This window comes from Triticum urartu, chromosome 2A, assembly GCF_056163025.1.
Source record: "Triticum urartu cultivar PI428250 chromosome 2A, HENAU_Tu73, whole genome shotgun sequence".
NCBI classification, from domain to species: Eukaryota; Viridiplantae; Streptophyta; class Magnoliopsida; order Poales; family Poaceae; genus Triticum; species Triticum urartu.
Genome location: NC_141874.1, coordinates 738,002,197 through 738,022,149, shown reverse-complemented (window position 1 = coordinate 738,022,149; position 19,953 = coordinate 738,002,197). Strand labels below are relative to the sequence as shown.

The 19,953-nt window shown below is 47.5% G+C and overlaps 1 protein-coding gene across 1 annotated transcript; it reads right to left on the bottom strand.

The window, feature by feature from the left end:
- Nucleotides 1-5,879: 5,879 nt before the first annotated feature.
- On the bottom strand, nucleotides 5,880-10,390 carry LOC147987470 (uncharacterized). Its single transcript, XM_087542389.1, has 3 exons — nucleotides 9,387-10,390; nucleotides 8,449-8,981; nucleotides 5,880-6,754 (listed from the first exon to the last, which is right to left on the bottom strand). The coding sequence occupies exons 1-3, from the start codon at nucleotides 10,388-10,390 to the stop codon at nucleotides 5,880-5,882; spliced, it is 2,412 nt and encodes an 803-aa protein (XP_087398515.1).
- Between the last annotated feature and the right edge of the window lie 9,563 nt (nucleotides 10,391-19,953).

The following is a 19,953-nucleotide window of genomic DNA, read 5'->3' as shown; positions in this document are numbered from 1 at the left end:
ACCGATGCATACCTTGTTTCTTCCAGCATGCCTTCCAACAAAAATCAACGAGGTCGATTGAGTCTTTGGTTTTCCTAATGTTGAAGCTTGCCAATTATACGAGCACACACCGGCTGCTCCCGTGCATGTAACTTGCACCGGGTATTCGGATATGTATTTGTGCCCTTGTCGACCGGGCCGTAGATACTCAAATACATACAGATATGATGTATAAATACAAAATGGGTATTCGGATATGTACGCACGCGAGCTTGCCGACCGGTCCAGACACCCGAATACGTACACGTACAAAGCTAGACTACCACATCTAGCCAATGTGCATGTGGCCAGGACGTACGCATGCACACGAATTTCTTGCACCAACATTTCATGCACGTGCATGTGAAAGAACGTGGGCAGCTTGCCATTCATGAGTGTGCCATGCTAAATGAATTTTGCCTTTGTATTTATAGCCTGCATAAAAATCTCATTAAAAATATATATATTATTTTATGCAACAGTGGACAAAAACTCATCAAACAAATGCCCCCTCGTCGAGTTGAGCTTGAGTGCGAGGCTAATCGAGCTCGACTCGACGCATTTTTTTTTACTTTTCTTGGCGCATTATTCACATGCAGCCTAAAGACCCGGTTTGGAGTTGGACGATCGTGCGCGCCATTCTGAAGATGGTTGATTAGTAACAATGTATCTTAGTGTATGTATGACCATTCACACTTGTGTTCTCTAGGGAGTTTGCTGGATCATATATATAGCAGACATGATGCTAGACAACGAAACAACCCTATCTGTCTTCATTCCAATGACGAAACATCATGCATTGTCCTAAAAACAAAAACCAGAATTTACCAATATCGTCGCGACCGTCTAGCTGCTACAGTGCCAGCCAACTTGATTGGAGGGTTTCACATATTCACGCTGGTTCACTGGCACGTGGCACAGCTCCCATGATTTCCACGTGTTGATGTAGGCGAGGCATCGGTAGACCGTCGATACCTCCCCTTCATTGAGTGAATCGCCACACCACTCACGGTGTGACAATTTTGGTGGTATGCCGGGACACCATGAGCCTTACGAATGATTGAGGGCTTGACGTTGCCCCCATGCTTCATTGTTGTTGGAGACGGGGCCATGAGCGCAGGTGTTGCCTTATGGCGCCCATCGCGGGCGTCGGTGTAGACCATTGGTTGCCGACGTGTTGTCAGCGTTGTTATGGATGCATGGGCATTGCTGCCCCGAAACACCCATGATGTAGGTCGATGTAGTGGTTTGTCGCCGGAATGTCGTCGACGACGATAGGGAGTGTCTCTCGATGGCTGCAAAGATGTTGGAAGAGCACAACTAGGAACACCAAATGAAAACAGGCGAAAAAGAGAGGGAAAAAGGTGGGTTTTAAAATGTTGGTTTTCCCGTTATACACCAGCTATAGGCGTGATATCTAAGAAGGCTACCGAAGGACTTGTCATTGGGAACCATCGAAAGACCTTGACAATTGCAACTCAACAACTTAAATAGCTTTGGTGTACGTGTATGAAGACGCCGTGTTTTGGGATGCTCCCGAGAGGCAACAAAAATTCATACTCTAGCCCATCATCATACTGAGGGCCCCCACAGCTCAAACATGCCCCTTGCGCATGCCCCATGAACCCAGAGACTTGGGTGTGATAGGTTGAGGGTAAATGGTTTTGGTTCAACGGCTTGGCGATTTTTCTTCATGCATTTTGAAGGGTGGTGAACAGCTTCCTCCCGCCTTCCTTCTAGTGGGTTCCTTACTGCTTGGGACCGCTTGACTGCTTCTTGGATTGTTGGGATTTTCTTTCTTCAATTTGCTTCTTGGACTTTCAGAATTTCATCTTGATTTCTCACGCGGATGATTGATTGGCCGCGGACTTCATGGACTTGTTTTGACATTCGGCTCGAACTTCTTGAGGACTCTTCTTCCGAGATGTCTTGGGGACCCACCTTGGGAGCTTGGAAGGGAACTGTTCACCTCTGTGGACTAGGAAAAACCCTCTAGCATTTTATCTGAGGCTTCTGGTGGCGCACCCCAGGGTTGCCATGTGACTACACACCAAACCAACTTGTGTTGGGTCAGGCAGCCCTCCATGATCTTTTCCTATGGTCTTCCCTAAAATGCGAGCCTCTGTGAACACGAGGCATGCCAGGAAACATGAAGAGCGCGGGGTCTCAATACTCAGAAGTGCCCAAGTAATCATCTCCGCTGCCTCCGGAAGCATACACCTAGTACGTGTCGTGCATTGTGGGTGTAGGAGCCGCTCCACCTGCAACTTGACACATTGTGCCGCCCTCCAACAAGTCCTAGGGTAGCCGAAACTTCAATCAACAGCGTAGTGCGATAGGGGAAACCATTTTTTTGTTGGACTTAGTCCGTAAAACTTGGGGAAAACTAGATATATCCACAAAATGCTAAGGAGAACGCATCATGGATCCGAAAGCCCACATACAAAGTTTCCCCAATGAAAATCCAAAAGAGGCAAAATTTTAAGAATTTTATTTTTGAGGAACCTTCCGTTGATTGGGGGCATAGGTCGGACTCCCTGGGAATCTACAAGCTCGTATGCTCCCCCGTCATAGACTTGCTCGATGACGTATGGCCCTTCCCACTTTGGTTCGAACTTGCCCTTCGTCTTGTGCGTCACGACGATTGGCCGCCTGAGCACGAGAACCAACTTGCCTTTTCGGAAGACGCGCTGCTTGACGAGCTTGTCGTAAGCTCTCACCATATTCTGGCGGTAAAGCTCCAGGTTCTGTAGGGCATTAAGTCGCCCCTCTTGAAGGGCGTCGAGCTCCTGAAACCGCAGTTGTACCTGTTCGTCTTGGGCGATCTCATCTTGGATAGCCACCCTCAAAGAGGGTAGCTGGACCTCCAGTGATAGGACCGCCTCACTCCCGTAAACGAGAGAAAATGGAGTCGCCTGCGTTGGGGTACGGACTGTGACACGATACGCCCATAAGGACTCGAAGAGACGATCATGCCAGTCTCTCCGATTCCTTGTCACCGTCTTCTTGAGTATCTTGCCGAGCGTCTTGTCAAAAGCCTCGATCGCACCGTTAGCTTGAGGGTAGTAGCCAGTGGAGTAGTTCCACTTGATCTTGTACTTCTCCGTGAACCTGTACATCTTGTTGGACTTGAAGGCCTTACCGTTGTCGGAGGTGATTTGATGAGGTATCCCAAAGCGATATATGATGTTTCGCTCTAGGAAGTTGATGACGTTGTTACTCTTCACTTCCCGTAATGGGACAGCTTCCGCCCACTTCGAGAAGTAGTCCATCGTGGCGAGGATGAAGCGATGCCCCCTGGAAGATGGAGGGTCGATAGGGCCGATGACGTCGATTCCCCAGGCATCGAATGGCCAAGAAGGGATGGTAGGGTGAAGAGGGACAGGCGGCCTGTGCTTGAAATCACCATGAACTTGACAGTTGTGGCATGATCTAGCCACCCGAAGGCAGTCTGGCATAATGCTGGGCCAGCAGTATCCTGCTAGACGTATACTATGATACATCTTGGCCCCTCCTTGGTGCCCGCCGCAGACTCCATGATGCATCTCCTGTAGGATCTTGTCGGCTTTTGTTCGGTTGACGCATCGAAGTAGGACCTCCTGCCCATGGGAACACCTATATAGGACACCTCTTCAAAAAGATAGAAAGGAAGTCGTCGTTGTAGTTGGCGCCTCATGACAGGGTCGTCGGGGAGGCTCCCATGCTTGAAGTAGTCGAGGAATAGTTGCAGCCACTCGCCCTCCTCTATGGCATTTGTCATGATGGTATTGACTTCGTACTCTGCCGGGATGAGCTCTAAAACAGCCGGGAGTAGCCACCTTTCTTCCACGTTCACCTGCATTGTTTTATTATTTGGGAGCACCAATGCCGCTGCTAGTTTCGCCAGGGCATCAGCAGGTGCATTCCTACTTCGCGGGACATGGAGCACTTCAACATGTTGAAAATTTTCCATTAGATTCCAGGCCGCGGAATAGTACGCCACCAGTTCAGGCTTGCGAACCTCATAGGCTTCGTTGACTTGACAAAGGATGAGTTGAGAGTCTCCATAAGCCCGCAAGGAACGAACCTCCATGGAGAGTGCCAAGAGGAGGCCGAAGATGAGCGCCTCATACTCTGCTTCGTTGTTGGAGCATTCTTCTTTGAGGAGGGAGAATGAGTGATACATCACCCCTCCTTGTGGCGTCTTGAACACCAATCCTGCACCGGCTCTTCGTCTTGGGGTACCATCAGAGTCAGCGTCCATGCGGGAGGCACCGTCAAAGTAAAGTTCCCACGACGCGTCGAGGTTGACATCGAAAACCTCCTCGTCAGGGAGGTCCGTGACAAGAGGTGAGTCATCTGGAATTGGGTGCGCTGTGAGAAACTCCGCCAAGGCTTGACCCTTAATTGCTTTTTGAGGCACAAAGGTGATGTCAAACTCCATCATGATAAGGGCCCATTTTCCAAGTCGCCCCATGAGCGCGGGCTGACTTAAAACGTACCTCACGGGGTCTGCCCTCGCGACGAGCTGGACTTCATGCTTCAACGTGTAGTGCCTGAGCTTCTTCAAAGCAAAGATTAGGGCCAAGCACAACTTCTCTATAGAAGAGTAGTTTCGCTCAGCCCCCACCATGGTGCGGCTCAAGTAATAACACGCCACCTCCTTCCCTTCATCATTGTTTTGGGAACAAAGCACCTATCGAAGTAGGCTGCGCTGCAATGTATAGAATGAGGAGAGAATTCCTTATTTAACACTCTGTCTAAATTTTATGCCCTATTTGACATCGACATATAATTTCTTCCCTATTTGACAACGAGTCTAAATTTTATGCCTTTTATAATACTTGTGTCCATTTTAAGCCTAAATGATACCTTAAAAGACCATTTTGCCCTCATGTAGTATGTTTGTGTGCGTGTGCGCGCGCGTGTACATGTGTGCTACTGCCGTGGGTGTGCGTGTGTGCTACTGCATGTGGGTTTGCTATTGCATGTGTGCGTGTGTGTGCGCTGTTGCGTGCCCGTGTGCTGCGCATTAGGATTAATCTTGTTATATGTTATACAATGCAAGTGTGGATCATGGGTGTGTTGCATGTCACTTGAGCACTAGAGATAAGGTGAGTTAGTTAGTCTGTTAGTGCTTGACCGCGTTTGTACACATTGCATGCAGGCCAGATTGTGTGGCCATTACGGGGGAAAAAGGTTATGGGATGCTGCACAAGTTCTAGACTTGGGCATGCATGTAGACAGGGATTAGCTAGTGGCCAGGTTACGGTTTTTTTTATCTAAGGCCGAGTTATGGGTTAGTGGGCGAGAGTGCCGGATAGTCGGTGCATGCGTGAGTCCAACCCTATATATGTTGCATATTACACATAGTGGGCGAGAGTGCGGTCGTCTCTCGTGTGAACCAAGGAGCCGACCTCTTGGCAAAGCCATTGTTCCTCTTCCTTAGTGCTAATGTGTGTGTGGGTGTGTTTCCCTGGTCATATGTGTTCTTTGTGTTGAGAGAGAAAGCAACAAAGAGACTTGTATGAGGCAACGGAGGAAGAAGAAGAGGTGTTGCGAGAGGCAGCATCAACACTGTGTGCATCCGTGCTGCTGCTACTGTTGCGTGTGTGTTGCTGCCTGTGAGTGTGTTGTGTGCGTGTGTGCGTGTGCGTGTATGTGCTGCTACGTGTGTGCTACTGCTCGCGCACTGATGCTGCGTGTGTGCGCTACTGCCCTGCACACACACATAACATGAGGGGCAAAAGGGTCTTTTCAAGTGCTATTTAGGCTCAAAATGAACAAAAGTGTTATGAAAGGCTTAAAATTTAAACTCGTTGTCAGATAGGGAAGAAAAAGTTTATCAGTGTCAAATAAGGAAACGAAATTTAAGATAGTGTTCAATAAGGAATTCTTTCTAGAATGAGTGGGCGCCCCTTCACGGGAGCTGCAAAGACAGGTGGATTAAGGAGGTACCTTTTGATCTCATCAAATCCGTGTTGGCATCCTTCATCCCACACGAACGGAGCTCCTTTCTTCATGAGGCTCGAGAAGGGCTGGATACGTCCGGAGAGGTTGGAGATGAAGCGCCTGATGTACGCAAGCTTCCCTTGCAATGACCTCAACTCTTTGAGATCTTGAGGCGGCGGCATGTCGAGGATGGCCTTGATCTTCTTAGGCTCGATCTCTATGCCCCGGTGACGAACAACAAAGCCGAGGAAGAGGCCTGACTGAACAGCAAAGGCACACTTCATTGGGTTCATCTTGAGTTGATGTTGACGTAGCCACTCGAAGACAACTCGAAGATCCTCCTGATGATGCTTGCGATCCTTGGTTTTGACTACCATGTCATCAACATAGCATTCCACCGAATGGTGGATTAAATCACCAAGAACACATGTCATGGCGCGCAGGTAAGTTGCACCAGCATTCTTCAGTCCGAATGGCATGACGGTGTAGTAGAAATTTCCCTTCGGGGTCCTAAAAGCGGTGTCGATGGCATCAGCGGTATCCATCTTGATCTGGTTGTAGCCTGACGAACCGTCCATGAAGGAAAGTGCGCCATGGCCTGTGGTGGAGTCGATGATTATCTCTGGGATTGGGAGAGGAAACTCATCCTTTGGGCAGCCGCGATTGAGGTCGCAGAAGTCCTGGCAGATTCGTATCTGCCCATTCTTCTTCTCCACCGGGACAATATTGGCGAGCCACCGTGGATACTTCGTCTCCTTGATATAACATGCGGCAATTAACTTGTCTACCTCTGCGATGACATCGTCTTCAAGTTTTGGACGTAACCATTATGGTTGCTGCTTGATGGGACGGAACCGTGGGTCAATCGCCAACTTGTGCGTAGCAACACGAGGGTCCAAACACTAGTAGAAAAAGGGTCAAACGTGAAGCACATTAGTGTCGGTTTAAATTTGAGCTGGCACTAATGGTACCATTAGTGCCGGTTCGAACGGCTATGCATTAATGCCGGTTTGTGTTGAACCTTTAGTATCGGTTCATGCCACAAACCGATACTAAAGGGGTGATTGCAGGCTGGCGTCAGGCCGGGGCCCCACGATCACCTTTAGTACCGGTTTGTGCCACGAACCGGTACTAAAGGGGTCTGACCTATAGTACCGGTTTGTGACACAAACCGGCACTATAGGACAATTTTCAAACTCCCCCCCCCCCCCCCCGTGTGTCGCCATTTCAGTTCTGAAAAAATCAAAAGAAAATGAGAAAAACTTCAAAAAATAAAATCCTTCGAGAGGTAGTTATATTACTACATCTACTAGTTAGGAAAATTTGAAAACTTAAATTTGGACATGTTTTGCAAAAAGTGTAGGGAAAATGTAAAACGGCTATAACTTTTGCATACGATGTCGGAAAAAAACATATAATATATCAAAAAATTCAGCACGGTCTACCTGTTTGCAATTTTTTAGGATCCTCAAATTCCAAAACAAAAAAAAGATATGGTCAAATTTTAGTTTTTTTAAAAAAAATTGGTTAAATCTGGTCAAACTACTTATTCAAGAAGTATTAATGTTACTACATAATTATTCAAGAATATTAGTATTACTAAATAATTATTTCAATTTTTTAAATTTTGGTCAAATCTAGTCAAACTATGGTAAAACTGTGGTCAAACTATGGTCAAACTTATTCAAGAAATATTAGTGTTACTAAACAATTACTGTTTTTTAGAATAATAGTTTCAAACTCAAACGGTGAAACGTGTGACCTAATGCTCAAGTTAAACTGCTGAGGGTTAATCGGATTGATAGCTTACATTTGTCAGGAAAACAACAACTGCAGACTTGGAATGTAGGGGGAATAGAACTCCGAAGTTAAGCGTGCTCAGGCTGGGGGAGTGAGAGTATGGGTGACCGGCCGGGAAGTCAGGCGATTTGGAATGAGTGATCCACACTTGAGCAGTTAAGAGAGGTGCTAAACCATCAAATAATTCAAAAAAATTAAAAATCGAAAAAAAATCAAATTTTTTTTCCAAAAATTTCAAAAAAAAATTCAAAAAAAACCTTTAGTACCGGTTGGTAACACCAACCGGTACTAAAGGTCCCCCATACCAGGGTGCGAGCTCACGCCACGTGGTGGCACTTTAGCGCCGGTTCGTGCCGAACCGGTACTAAGGGGGGGGGGCCTTTAGTGCCCACCCCCTAGTGCCGGTTATGGAACCGACACTAAAGGCCCTTACGAACCGGCGCTAAAGCTCCGTTTTCTACTAGTGAAACCTGGCATCTCCTTGTAACTCCAGGCGAAGCAGTCTCGGTACTCCATCAAGAAGCTTCGATAGTCCTCCCGCTCCTCTTCCGTCAGTGTGGCGCTAACGAAAGTGGGGCGTGGGTCGTCGTCCGTTCCAAGGTTGACTTGGACGAGATCATCGAATGTGGGTTGTGCTCCATCTTTCTAACTCATGTGGTGCCGATATGGAGCTAAGTTCATCGGCATCACTTGGCTCACCGTTGGTAGAGTGTTGTTGATGAGGAATGGCGGACAAAGTGTCGGACTCATCGCTTGATGAGACGGACATGGCGTGGCAGTTGACTCGTGTTCCGACACCGAGCTCCTCCTCTTCATCGGCAGGGACATCGTAGGTACAACATTCCATCGCATCGTGTATCGGATCACCAAGGACGCATGTCATGGCATGCTGATATGTTGCACCTGCATTCTTCAATCCAAAAGGCATGTCATTGTTGTAGAAGTCTCCTTCTAGCATTGGTCGCCTTCTATCTTCTGGTTCTCGTGGTGCTTGCATGGAGCTGAGCTTCCCCTCATTGTCGGGGGCGTCGGGGTTGTTGCATCCAAGCCCAAACTTTGGTTGAGCTTTGCCCTTTTGCTTGATGAGGTCTTTTGCTTGTCTCCACCATTCCTCACATATGTCGGGTGGTGAAGGCATCCTGTTGTTCCGCCCAAGAGTGATCCCGGCCTTCTCCAGCAAACGAACCATCTTGGGCTCCGCCTTCATTGTCGATAGTACCTCCTCTGGGTCACTACAAGTTTGGGGAAATTCAAATACAAAATCACATTGTTTTACCTGCGGGACTTTGTAGAAAATGGTCTAGACTCTAGATCCGGATAAACTGGGGATTGCCCAAACCTCCAATGGGGAAGTCACTGAGATATAGAGCGATGGGGGTTGTACACCTTGAGCTCCCCTTGCGATTTCATCCACTTCTTTTATTCTTCTTCTATTAGCAATTGGTACGGGCGCAGGCTCTTCCCTCCGGGGGTTGCGTGCCCGTAGCGTGATGGGTGGTGGCGCATCATTGCCGCCTGTTAGCATCCTAGAGCCTTCCTGGGCACCTACAGAGCTTCCAAGTGTTAAACAAATGGGCTCTCGGCGCGCCAAAGTTGATGAAGAAGTGGTAGCCTCGTGAGAAATTGTTGTGGCCAACCTCAGCGTGATTGGTGTTGACGTCGGGAACCTTTCCTTCAACAATAATGGGGCCACTGGACTAGGGATAGAAGATCTTGTTCCACATGATGTCGAAGTAGAGTTCCCTACCTGCAATTGGGAGGAGGGGTTATAGTCGTACCGCACAGATGAAGATGGCGTCCTACGGACTTGGCCCCTGTAGGTCCGAGGGGAGGAGCCCTTTGCATCGGCAGGTGAGCTCGGCATGATGGGGAGCTTCATCTCGGCTACTAGCCCAAAACCTGGTTTGGTCAAGAGATCCATCGGAGGTGTTGTGCGCCCCAAATGCTGGTCGCTGTCTACAATGGGGAAATAGTACTTCGCATCTGCATGGTGAGACTCCTGCATAGTATAAGGAGATATGTTGCCGATGATGCGCTTTTGTGTACCGCTGGCATCGAGGAACTTCAGGCATTGATGGAGGGTGGATGGAACGACGCGGTACTTGTGGATCCACGGTCTTCCTAGAAGGGCGGAGTAGGAGGTATTCGCCTCAATGACGAAGAACTGCACCTTGAAGCTAAAAGTTGACATCTGGATCTTCAATGTAATGGCACCTAGTGTAGGCTTCCCATGGTTGTCGAAGCCGCATATCATCATGTCAGTAGCCTCCAAGTCGTCCACCGTAAAACCTGCCCGCGTCAAACTCTGAAGATGGAGAATGTTCACGGCAGACCCTGGGTCTATGAGGATCCTGCGAAGATGTGCAACACCAATATTACCTTCCACATACAATGGCCGGTTGTGGTCACCATCATCTATGAGCTTATCATCCTCGTCGAACGTGATCTCGTTCACGAACAAGGGGCTGGAGCAAAGACGGTGTTTCGCCATGGACACCTCGTAGAGTTCCGGAGCCTGGAGCGCCTTGATAAGGGCTTCGCGAAGGTCAGGCACCATCATGAGCGCATCATGCACACTCAAAAGTGCAGGGATCCGCTTGAGGTGGGCGATGATGTTGTAGTCGATGTCACGTGCCTTCATCTTCTCGGCCTTGGTGTTCAGATTCCTCCTCCTGCACAGGCGCCTCCTTTGGGGCGCTTGGCTTCTACACCCTTGTTGGCTTGATCTTTAGTGGTTCAGGTAGGACTTTTCCCCCACGCAGGTTCATGTTCACCTCTTCCAATGGCACTTCCTTTGTCGCCTCTTCGGCGTGGAGGACAGCTTGCTCTTCAGGAGTAAACACGTCTTCGGAAGGGGTGTCGCTGTAGTCATGGATGACGTTGCAACTCTCTATGCTTGGTGATTGGGATGAGCTGGCTCCTTCTTGAACTTTCTCCCCCTCCTTTGTTGGTGCTTGCCCCTAGCCGGGTGGCAAGAACTGCGCCAAGGTTGGTAGCACACGCCCCCGTCGAGGAAAAGGCTCGTCTCCCTCTGACATAGGGACAAATCTTGGTGTGGAGGCCGGCGTTGACTTGGATTGAACCGCCTTAGAATTCTTGGGGGAGCTCGTTTTGGCAAAGCCGAGCGAGGATGTCGGGGTGGAAGCCTCCTTGTGTACGACCTTTGGTGCACCGTCCTCCAAGGCTCCTCCCTGGGAATGGTTGGGGTCACCTGTGGCCGAAAGGGAGATACCGGCGTCTTGGAGAGGACGAGGTTGGATAGCTGGTCTTCAACTTGGGATAGTGGCACCCATGTTTCTTCGAGCTTCGTGTCTTCACTTGGCGGAGATGGTAACTTCATGCTCACCATGTTTACTGCATGGTAATCTGGGTTGATAGCTTCTGGGTCGAGGTTGATCCTCCTCACATTAATGGCTCTTTGGAGCCATTCTTTGAACGCGACACAATCTTCAATGACATGTCCCACATACCTTTGATATGGGCAAAATAAAGGATTATCTGTCATCCTCACCTGATCAGGCCTCCGAGGCTCTGGTAAGCTCAAGGCTCGATGTTCCATCAACTGGTCGAACATGTCCTTGATGAGCTCCCGACGAAAGACATACTGCTTCTTGAGGAGCTCCTGCATCGACTGGCGTTGCCTCCCTCCGGCTTGTTCGCCTCTTGCACCCAAGATAGACACATGGCCTTGCGGTGTAGACAAGAAGACCTTGGTGGTGTTCGTTTCAGCTGGTGCCTTCGCCTTGCTACCGTTGTTGATTTTCTTGGACGTCGAGGCGAAGCGCTTGGCGGGATCAAATGCACTGGCATTCTTATAGAGCTCCATTATCTGCAGTGATTTATCCGTGCTGAGGGCACTAAAAGTTCTAGGCTCACGCCGAGAGACTTCAAGTGACCAATGCTGCTGCATCCCATGGACGCACATCTCAATGGCATCCTCGAGGTGCATCTCCCTGGAGAGACGCACATAACTATTGCGGAAGCGGATGATATAGTCATCAATGGACTCATCTCGTCGTTGTCGTACTTGTGCTAGCTCGACAACCGAGAAGTCCTTCTTCATGGCGACGAAGTGCTTCTTGAAAACCTATTTCATGGCCGCCCAACTCCCAATGGACCCAACCGGTAAACGGCTGTACCAATGGAAGGCGGGCCCGGTTAATGACCCTGAAAATTGGCGAAGGAGAAGTGACAGGCTGTTTGCTGTGTCGCTCCGCCTCAAAGTACGCCAAGTGCTCCCTTGCATCACCAGTTCCATCAAATTGACGAAACTTTGGTGGGTGCCACCCTGCGGGATACGCCATCATGTCATGCCACGCCTCGTAAGGCTTCTCCAGCTCACTCTCGGAGGTGCGAGGGGCTTGATCTATCGCCATTTGCTTCAACTTCTTGTCCACCATATCCCCGACCATGTCGTGGTAGTCCTTCAACTAAAACTGCGTGTGGTACTGCGTTGTCAGAACCAGCAGGGCTAAACCAAGGCCGGGCTTGAGTGTTGGGGTCGTGTTGAGGCACATCATTTAAGGGCACCCTAGCAGGAGGGCCCACCTGGAGTTCCTCTTTTTGCGGATCCACCACTCGTTGTAGCACGCCTTGTGGGGGAACGCCTTGGTTGTTCATCATGAGCTCCATGAACTGGTCAAGCTTTGACGCCAACTGGTCAATCGTCTGGCGCTGGCTTCTGACCTCTTCTTCTAGAGACACTTCTTGTGGTGCTACTTGGTTTACAACACTTCGGCCCTGGGTGCCATCAACGGGTGGCTTGGCAGCTGGATCTTGATCCACAAGGCTATCACCATGATTCACCATGCGAACTGGTGCGGTGTGGAGGTCTTCATCACCTCCCTCGTAATCTGACAAAACCGATGAAGCTAGTTCATGGTAACGAGGGGAGTGCGGGCGACTCTCCAACGATGGCGAGGAAGATGAGTCGGAGAATCCTTCGTCATCATCAAGGTTAACTTGGCATTCTCTATCTCTGGGAAACCCATCCGTCATGCCTTGATGGGCGATGGATTTTAATCTTGTATTGGCCCCTGGCCGGTTTGCAACTTGTCGTCGTCCTTAAAGGTCTTGAGGAAGCCTTGATGTAATGTCGGTGTAGTGACGCTTGTATGTATCTTCATTTTGTGAAGTGCTCCCTCCATCTAATGAGCCTTTCCTTGTTGTCACAGGAAGACACGTGGCCCTGGATCTTGTAGCTTCTTGCGACGTCGATGAGCTCGTCTTGGCATCCCCGTCTGCACCCCTGAGCCATGCACGAACAAGGCCAAGGCACGGTAGGAAGGTCCTCTGGAAGTCTGCCTTTGGGTTCGGCACAATCTCTTCTTCAGAAGGATAGTCGAACTCCTCGGTGATGGCGGGAGGTCGCCATCCATTACTTGACCCTTCACTTGGCTGCACTCCAAGAGTACCGCACAAGGCAAGGTTCTTCTCAGTTGATTCCTTCGCTTTTTCAGCCTCCTGTTGAGCTTGGGCTTCTCCATCTTTTTCCATCCTTTCAGAGGGAACAAGAGGAAACTCTGTGGGCAGTGTTGCTTCTTGCGGGAGGGCAGCGTTGGCTGGACCATCGGAAGCTACTTCGTTGTTGGAGGAGAACGTAAGCTTGGCTTCTTCAACGCCTTCCATCGGTGTGGCCGTCGGCACTGGCATCTTCTGATTCTCTAGTGGAGGTGCTGGTGCAGTCGCCTTCACCTGTTCATCATTCATCTGGGGAAGGGATGAAGAAGGAACCACCTTGATCCCTTGCTCAGTGCTTCTTGTGGACGTCTTGCGTTGTTTCGGCGCCAACCGACTGAGCAGGTAGCTATACCGCTCATGCCGCTCCAAGTCGGGGGAGATGCGAAACTTGATCCTGTCATTTTCTTGCACAACCCCACCATCGGGTCGTAAACGTACCTGAGTGTGTCGAAGGACTAAGTCCTCAAGTTCTTTATAAAGAACATGACGGTTTCTCCGACGCCTCTCGCGCTTGTGCTGGTTCTCCGTTGGAAAGATACCATCCCTTTGTACCTGTGGCGTGCGTAGGAGTGCTGGTGCAGGGCACCTCGTGGAGGATGAAGTCCTGTCCGTCATCGCTTGCAGCTGTGGCCGATCTCCCCGCCTAGGAAGTGGCGAAGGTCGTGGTAGAAGTGTCGATCACAAAGGTTCCCGTGGTGGCCACTGTTGAGTGGGCCAAGGGTCCCTCTCATCGTCTTGATGTCCCCGCCTGGGAGGTGATGAAGGTCGTGGTGGAAGTGCGTGTCGCAAAGGTTCCCGTGGTTGCCACTGTTGAGTGGGCCGGGGGTCCCTCTCATCGTATTGATGTCATGACCATCGGTTCCAACGTGAAGGCATGTTGGGATATCTCCCTTGTGGGAAGTGTCGAGTTGGTGAAGGTTGTCGCCGAGGTGCCAAAGTCTGGCGCTCATGTTGAGGATGATGGCTTGGTGCTTGACGCCTCATCCTTCCCGCTGCTTGAGTTGACGATGCACTTGGCGCCGCTGGGTCCTGGAGCCTCCTTTGGATACTGTTCATCTGCTCTTGGAGTTGGCGAAATTCTTGCCGTAGGTCATCGTCCCGTGGCACGAGTGCTTCATGCCGAAGGGTGGAAAACCTGTTGTTGTTAGGGTCGACCGCCGAGTTGTGGAGACACTGCGCCCATGCACCCCTTCGAGTGTCGCCAATGTTGAGGAAGACAGTAGGGCCTGGTAGAACGGGCTCTTTGCGTGAGCGCCTCTTCTAGAACTCCTTCATGATGGCGCGTCTCACCAGTTCCTTGACCTTGCATGGCTCGTATGCACAATCATCAAGGAACAAGTCATACGGAGGGGTTAAGGTGCTTCGGTAAGTGAACACCTTATCAGCTAGGTCCATGGCGCCGAGTGACCAATCCTCCTCCGGCACCGTGCTCTGAGCGATGCGGGAAGCTATCTGTTGGTGGAGTAATTGTACCTTGCGGTACTTCTGTTGGGGAACGTAGTAATTTCAAAAAAAATTCCTACGCACACGTAAGATCATGGTGATGTATAGCAACAAAAGGGGAGAGTGTTGTCTACGTACCCTCGTAGACCGTTCGCGGAAGCGTTATATTAACGCGGTTGATGTAGTCGTACGTCTTCATGTCTGACCGATCCAAGTACCGAAAGCACGGCACCTCCAAGTTCTGCACACGTTCGGCTCGGTGACGTCCTCGCCTTCTCGATCCAACAAGAGGGGCGAAGTAGTAGATGAGTTCCGGCAGGACGACGGCGTGGTAACGGTGTTGGTGAAGAACAATCTCCGCAGGGCTTCTCCTAAGCACTACGAAAACCATGACGGAGGATAAACTAGAGCGGACGGGGTTGCCGGCACACGGATTGGTGTTTCTTGATGTGTCTTTGGTGCTAGCCCTACCCCTCTATTTATATGTTGAGCCCTGGGGTCGAAACTTGGAGTAAAAGCCTCCTCAAAGTCGGTTTCACCCAAAAGGCAAGAGTCCTTCTCGGACTCCAGGGCTAGACGCCAGGGTTCCCGGTGTCTACCCCCTAGACGCCAGGGTTCCTAGCGTCTAGCCTCTGGTCTCCGCAAAACTTCCTTTTGCACTTTCCAAAAGCCTCGTGGGCTTTCCCCTTTGGCCTAGATAAAGTGTTCTCATGCCCAAACATTCCGGGAAACATCCGGAACGCCTTCCGGTGAATTCCAGAACCCTTCCGGAGATCAAAAACTACTATCCCATATATCAAACTCTATCTCCAGACCATTCCGAAGTTCCTCGTCATGTCCGTGATCTCATCCCAGACTCTGAACAACATTCGGTCATCAACATACATAACTCATATAGTACTATATCGTCAACGAACGTTAAGCGTGCGGACCCTACAGGTTCGAGAACTATGTAGACATGAACGAGACACCTTTCTGGTCAATAACCAATAGCGGGACCTGGATGCCCATATTGGCTCCTACATATTCTACGAAGATCTTTATCGGTCAGACGCATAACAACATACGTTGTTCCCTTTCTCATCGGTATGTTACTTGCCCGAGATTTGATCATTCGTATCTCAATACCTAGTTCAATCTCGTTACCGGCAAGTCTCTTTACTCGTTCCGTAATACATCATCCCGCAACTAACTCATTAGTTGCAATGCTTGCAAGGCTTATAGTGATGTGCATTACCGAGTGGGCCCAGAGATACCTCTCCGACAATTGGATTGACAAATCCTAATCTTGAAATACGCCAACCCAACAAGTACCTTTGGAGACACCTGTAGAGCACCTTTATAATCACCCAGTTACGTTGTGACATTTGGTGGCACACAAAGTGTTCCTCCAGTAAACGGGAGTTGCATAATCTCATAGTCATAGGAACATGTATAAGTCATGAAGAAAGCAGTAGCAACAAACTAAACGATCAAGTGCTATGCTAACGGAATTGGTCAAGTCAATGACATCATTCTCCTAATGATGTGATTCCGTTAATCAAATGACAACTCATGTCTATGGTTAGGAAACATAACCATCTTTGATCAACGAGCTAGTCAAGTAGAGGCATACTAGTGACACTCTGTTTGTCTATGTATTCACACATGTATTATGTTTCAGGTTAATACAATTCTAGCATGAATAATAAACATTTATCATGATATAAGGAAATATATAATAACTTTATTATTGCCTCTAGGACATATTTACTTCAGTCTCCCACTTGCACTAGAGTCAATAATCTAGTTCACATCGCCATGTGATTTAATACCAATAGTTCACATCACCATGTGATTAACACCCATAGTTCACATTGACATGTGACCAACACCCAAAGGGTTTACTAGAGTCAATAATCTAGTTCACATTGCTATGTGATTAACACCCAAAGAGTACTAAGGTGTGATCATGTTTTGCTTGTGAGAGAAGTTCAGTCAACGGGTCTGCCACATTCAGATCCGTAAGTATTTTGCAAATTTCTATGTCAACAATGCTCTGCACGGAGCTACTCTAGCTAATTGCTCCCACTTTCAATATGTATCCAGATTGAGATTTAGAGTCATTTGGATCAGTGTCAAAATTTGCATCGATGTAACCCTTTACGACGAACCTTTTTTGTCACCTCCATAATCGAGAAACATATCCTTATTCCACTAAGGATAATTTTGACCGCTGTCCAGTGATCTACTCCTAACTATTGTACTCCCTTGCCAAAAAACAGTGTAGGGTATATAATAGATCTGGTACACAGCATGGCATATTTTATAGAACCTATGGCCAAGGCATAGGGAATGACTTTCATTCTCTTTCTATCTTCTGTCGTGGTCGGGCTTTGAGTCTTACTCAGTTTCACACCTTGTAACACACGCAAGAACTCGTTCTTTGACTGTTCCATTTTGAACTACTTCAAAATCTTGTCAAGGTATGTACTCATTGAAAAACTTATCAAGCGTCTTGATCTATCTCTATAGATTTTGATGCTCAATATGTAAGCAGCTTCACCGAGGTCTTTCTTTGAAACACTCCTTTCAAACACTCCTTTATGCTTTTCAGAATAATTCTACATCATTTCCGATCAACAATATGTCATTCACATATACTTATCAGAAATGTTGTAGTGCTCCCATTCACTTTCTTGTAAATACAGGCTTCATCGCAAGTCTGTATAAAACTATATGCTTTGATCAACTCATCAAAGAATATATTCCAAGTCCGAGATGCTTGCACCAGTCCATAGATGGATCGTTGGAGCTTGCACATTTTGTTAACACCTTTAGGATCGACAAAACCTTCTGGTTCCATCATATACAACTCTTCTTTAATAACACCATTAAGGAATGCAGTTTTGGTTTATCCATTTGCCAGATTTCATAAAATGCGGCAATTGCTAACATGATTCGGACAGACTTAAGCATAGATACGAGTGAGAAACTCTCATCGTAGTCAACACCTTGAACTTGTTGAAAACCTTTTGCAACAATTCTAGCTTTGTAGATAGTAACACTACTATCAGCGTCCGTCTTCCTCTTGAAGATCCATTTAATCTCAATGGCTCGCCGATCATTGGGCAAGTCAATCAAAGTCCATACTTTGTTCTCATACATGGATCTCATCTCAGATTTCATGGCCTCAAACCATTTCGCGGAATCTGGGCTCATCATCGCTTCCTCATAGTTCGCAAGTTCGTCCTGGTCTAGTAACATGACTTCCAGAAAAGAATTACCGTACCACTCTGGTGCGGATCTCACTCTGGTTTACCTACGGGATTTGGTAGTAACTTGATCTGAAGTTACATGATCATCATCATTAGCTTCCTCACTAATTGGTGTAGTAGTCACAGGAACAGATTTCTGTGATGAATTACTTTCCAATAAGGGAGAAGGTACAATTACCTTATCAAGTTCTACTTTCCTCCCACTCACTTCTTTCGAGAGAAACTCCTTCTCTAGAAAGTATCCATTCTCAGCAACGAATGTCTTGCCTTCGGATCTGTGATAGAAGGTGTACCCAACTGTCTCCTTTGGGTATCCTATGAAGACACATTTCTCCGATTTGGGTTTGAGCTTATCATGATGAAACTTTTTCTTATAAGCATCGCAACCCCAAACTTTAAGAAACGACAACTTTGCTTTCTTGCCAAACCATAGTTCATATTGTGTCGTCTCAACGGACTTAGATGGTGCCCCTTTTTAACGTGAATGCAACTGTCTCTAATGCATGACCCCAAAACGATAGTGGTAAATCGGTAAGAAACATCATAGATTGTACTATATCCAATAAAGTACGGTTATGACCTTCGGACACACCATTATGCTGTGGTGTTCCAGGTGGCACGAATTTGTGAAACTATTCCACATTGTTTTAATTGAAGACCAAACTCGTAACTCAAATATTTGTCTCCGCGATCAGATCGTAGAAACCTTATTTTCTTGTCACGATGATTTTCCACTTCACTCTAAAATTCCTTGAACTTTTCAAATGTTTCAGACTTATGTTTCATCAAGTAGATATACTCATATCTGCTCAAATCATCTGTGAAGGTCAGAAAATAAAGATACCCGCCGCGAGCTTCAACACTCATCGGATTGCATACATCAGTATGTATTATTTCCAATAAGTCAGTTGCTCGCTCCATTGTTCCGGAGAATGGAGTTTTTAGTCATCTTGCCCATAAGGCATGGTTCGCAAGCATCAAGTGATTCATAATCAAGTGATTCCAAAATCCCATCATCATGGACTTTCTTCATGCGCTTTACACCAATATGACCTAAACGGCAGTGCCACAAATAAGTTGCACTATCATTATTAACTTTGCATCTTTTGGCTTCGATATTATGAATATGTTTATCACTACGATCGAGATCCAACAAACCATTTTCGTTGGTGTGTATGACCATAGAAGGTTTTATTCATGTAAACAGAACAACAATTATTCTCTAATTTAAATGAATAACCATATTGCAATAAACATGATCAAATCATATTCATGCTCAACGCAAACACCAAATAACACTTATTTAGGTTCAACATTAATCCCAAAAGTATAGGGAGTGTGCGATGATGATCATATCAATCTTGGAACTACTCCAACACTCATCGTCACTTCACCCTTAACTAGTCTCTGTTTATTCTGCAACTCCTGTTTCGAGTTACTAATCTTAGCAACTAAACCAATATCAAATACTGAGAGGTTTCTATAAACACTAGTAAAGTACACATCAATAACATGTATATCAAATATATGTTTGTTCACTTTGCCATCCGTTCTTATCTGCCAAATTCTTGGGGTAGTTCCGCTTCCAGTGACCAGTCCCTTTGCAGTAGAAGCACTTAGTCTCAGTCTTAGGTCCAGACTTGGGCTTCTTCACTTGAGCAACAACTTGCTTGCCGTTCTTCTTGAAGTTCCCCTTCTTCCCTTTGCCCTTTTCTTGAAACTAGTGGTCTTGTCTACCATCAACACTTGATATTTTTTTGATTTCTACCTTCGTCGATTTCAGCATTACGAAGATCTTGGGAATCGTTTCCGTTATACCTTGCATATCATTGTTCATCATGAAGTTCTACTAACTTGGTGATGGTGACTAGAGAATTCTGTCAATCACTATTTTATCTGGAAGATTAACTCCCACTTGATTCAAGTGATTGTAGTACCCAGACAATCTGAGCACATGCTCACTGCTTGAGCTATTCTCCTCCATCTTTTAGCTATAGAACTTGTTGGAGACTTCATATCTCTCAACTCGGGTATTTGCTTGAAA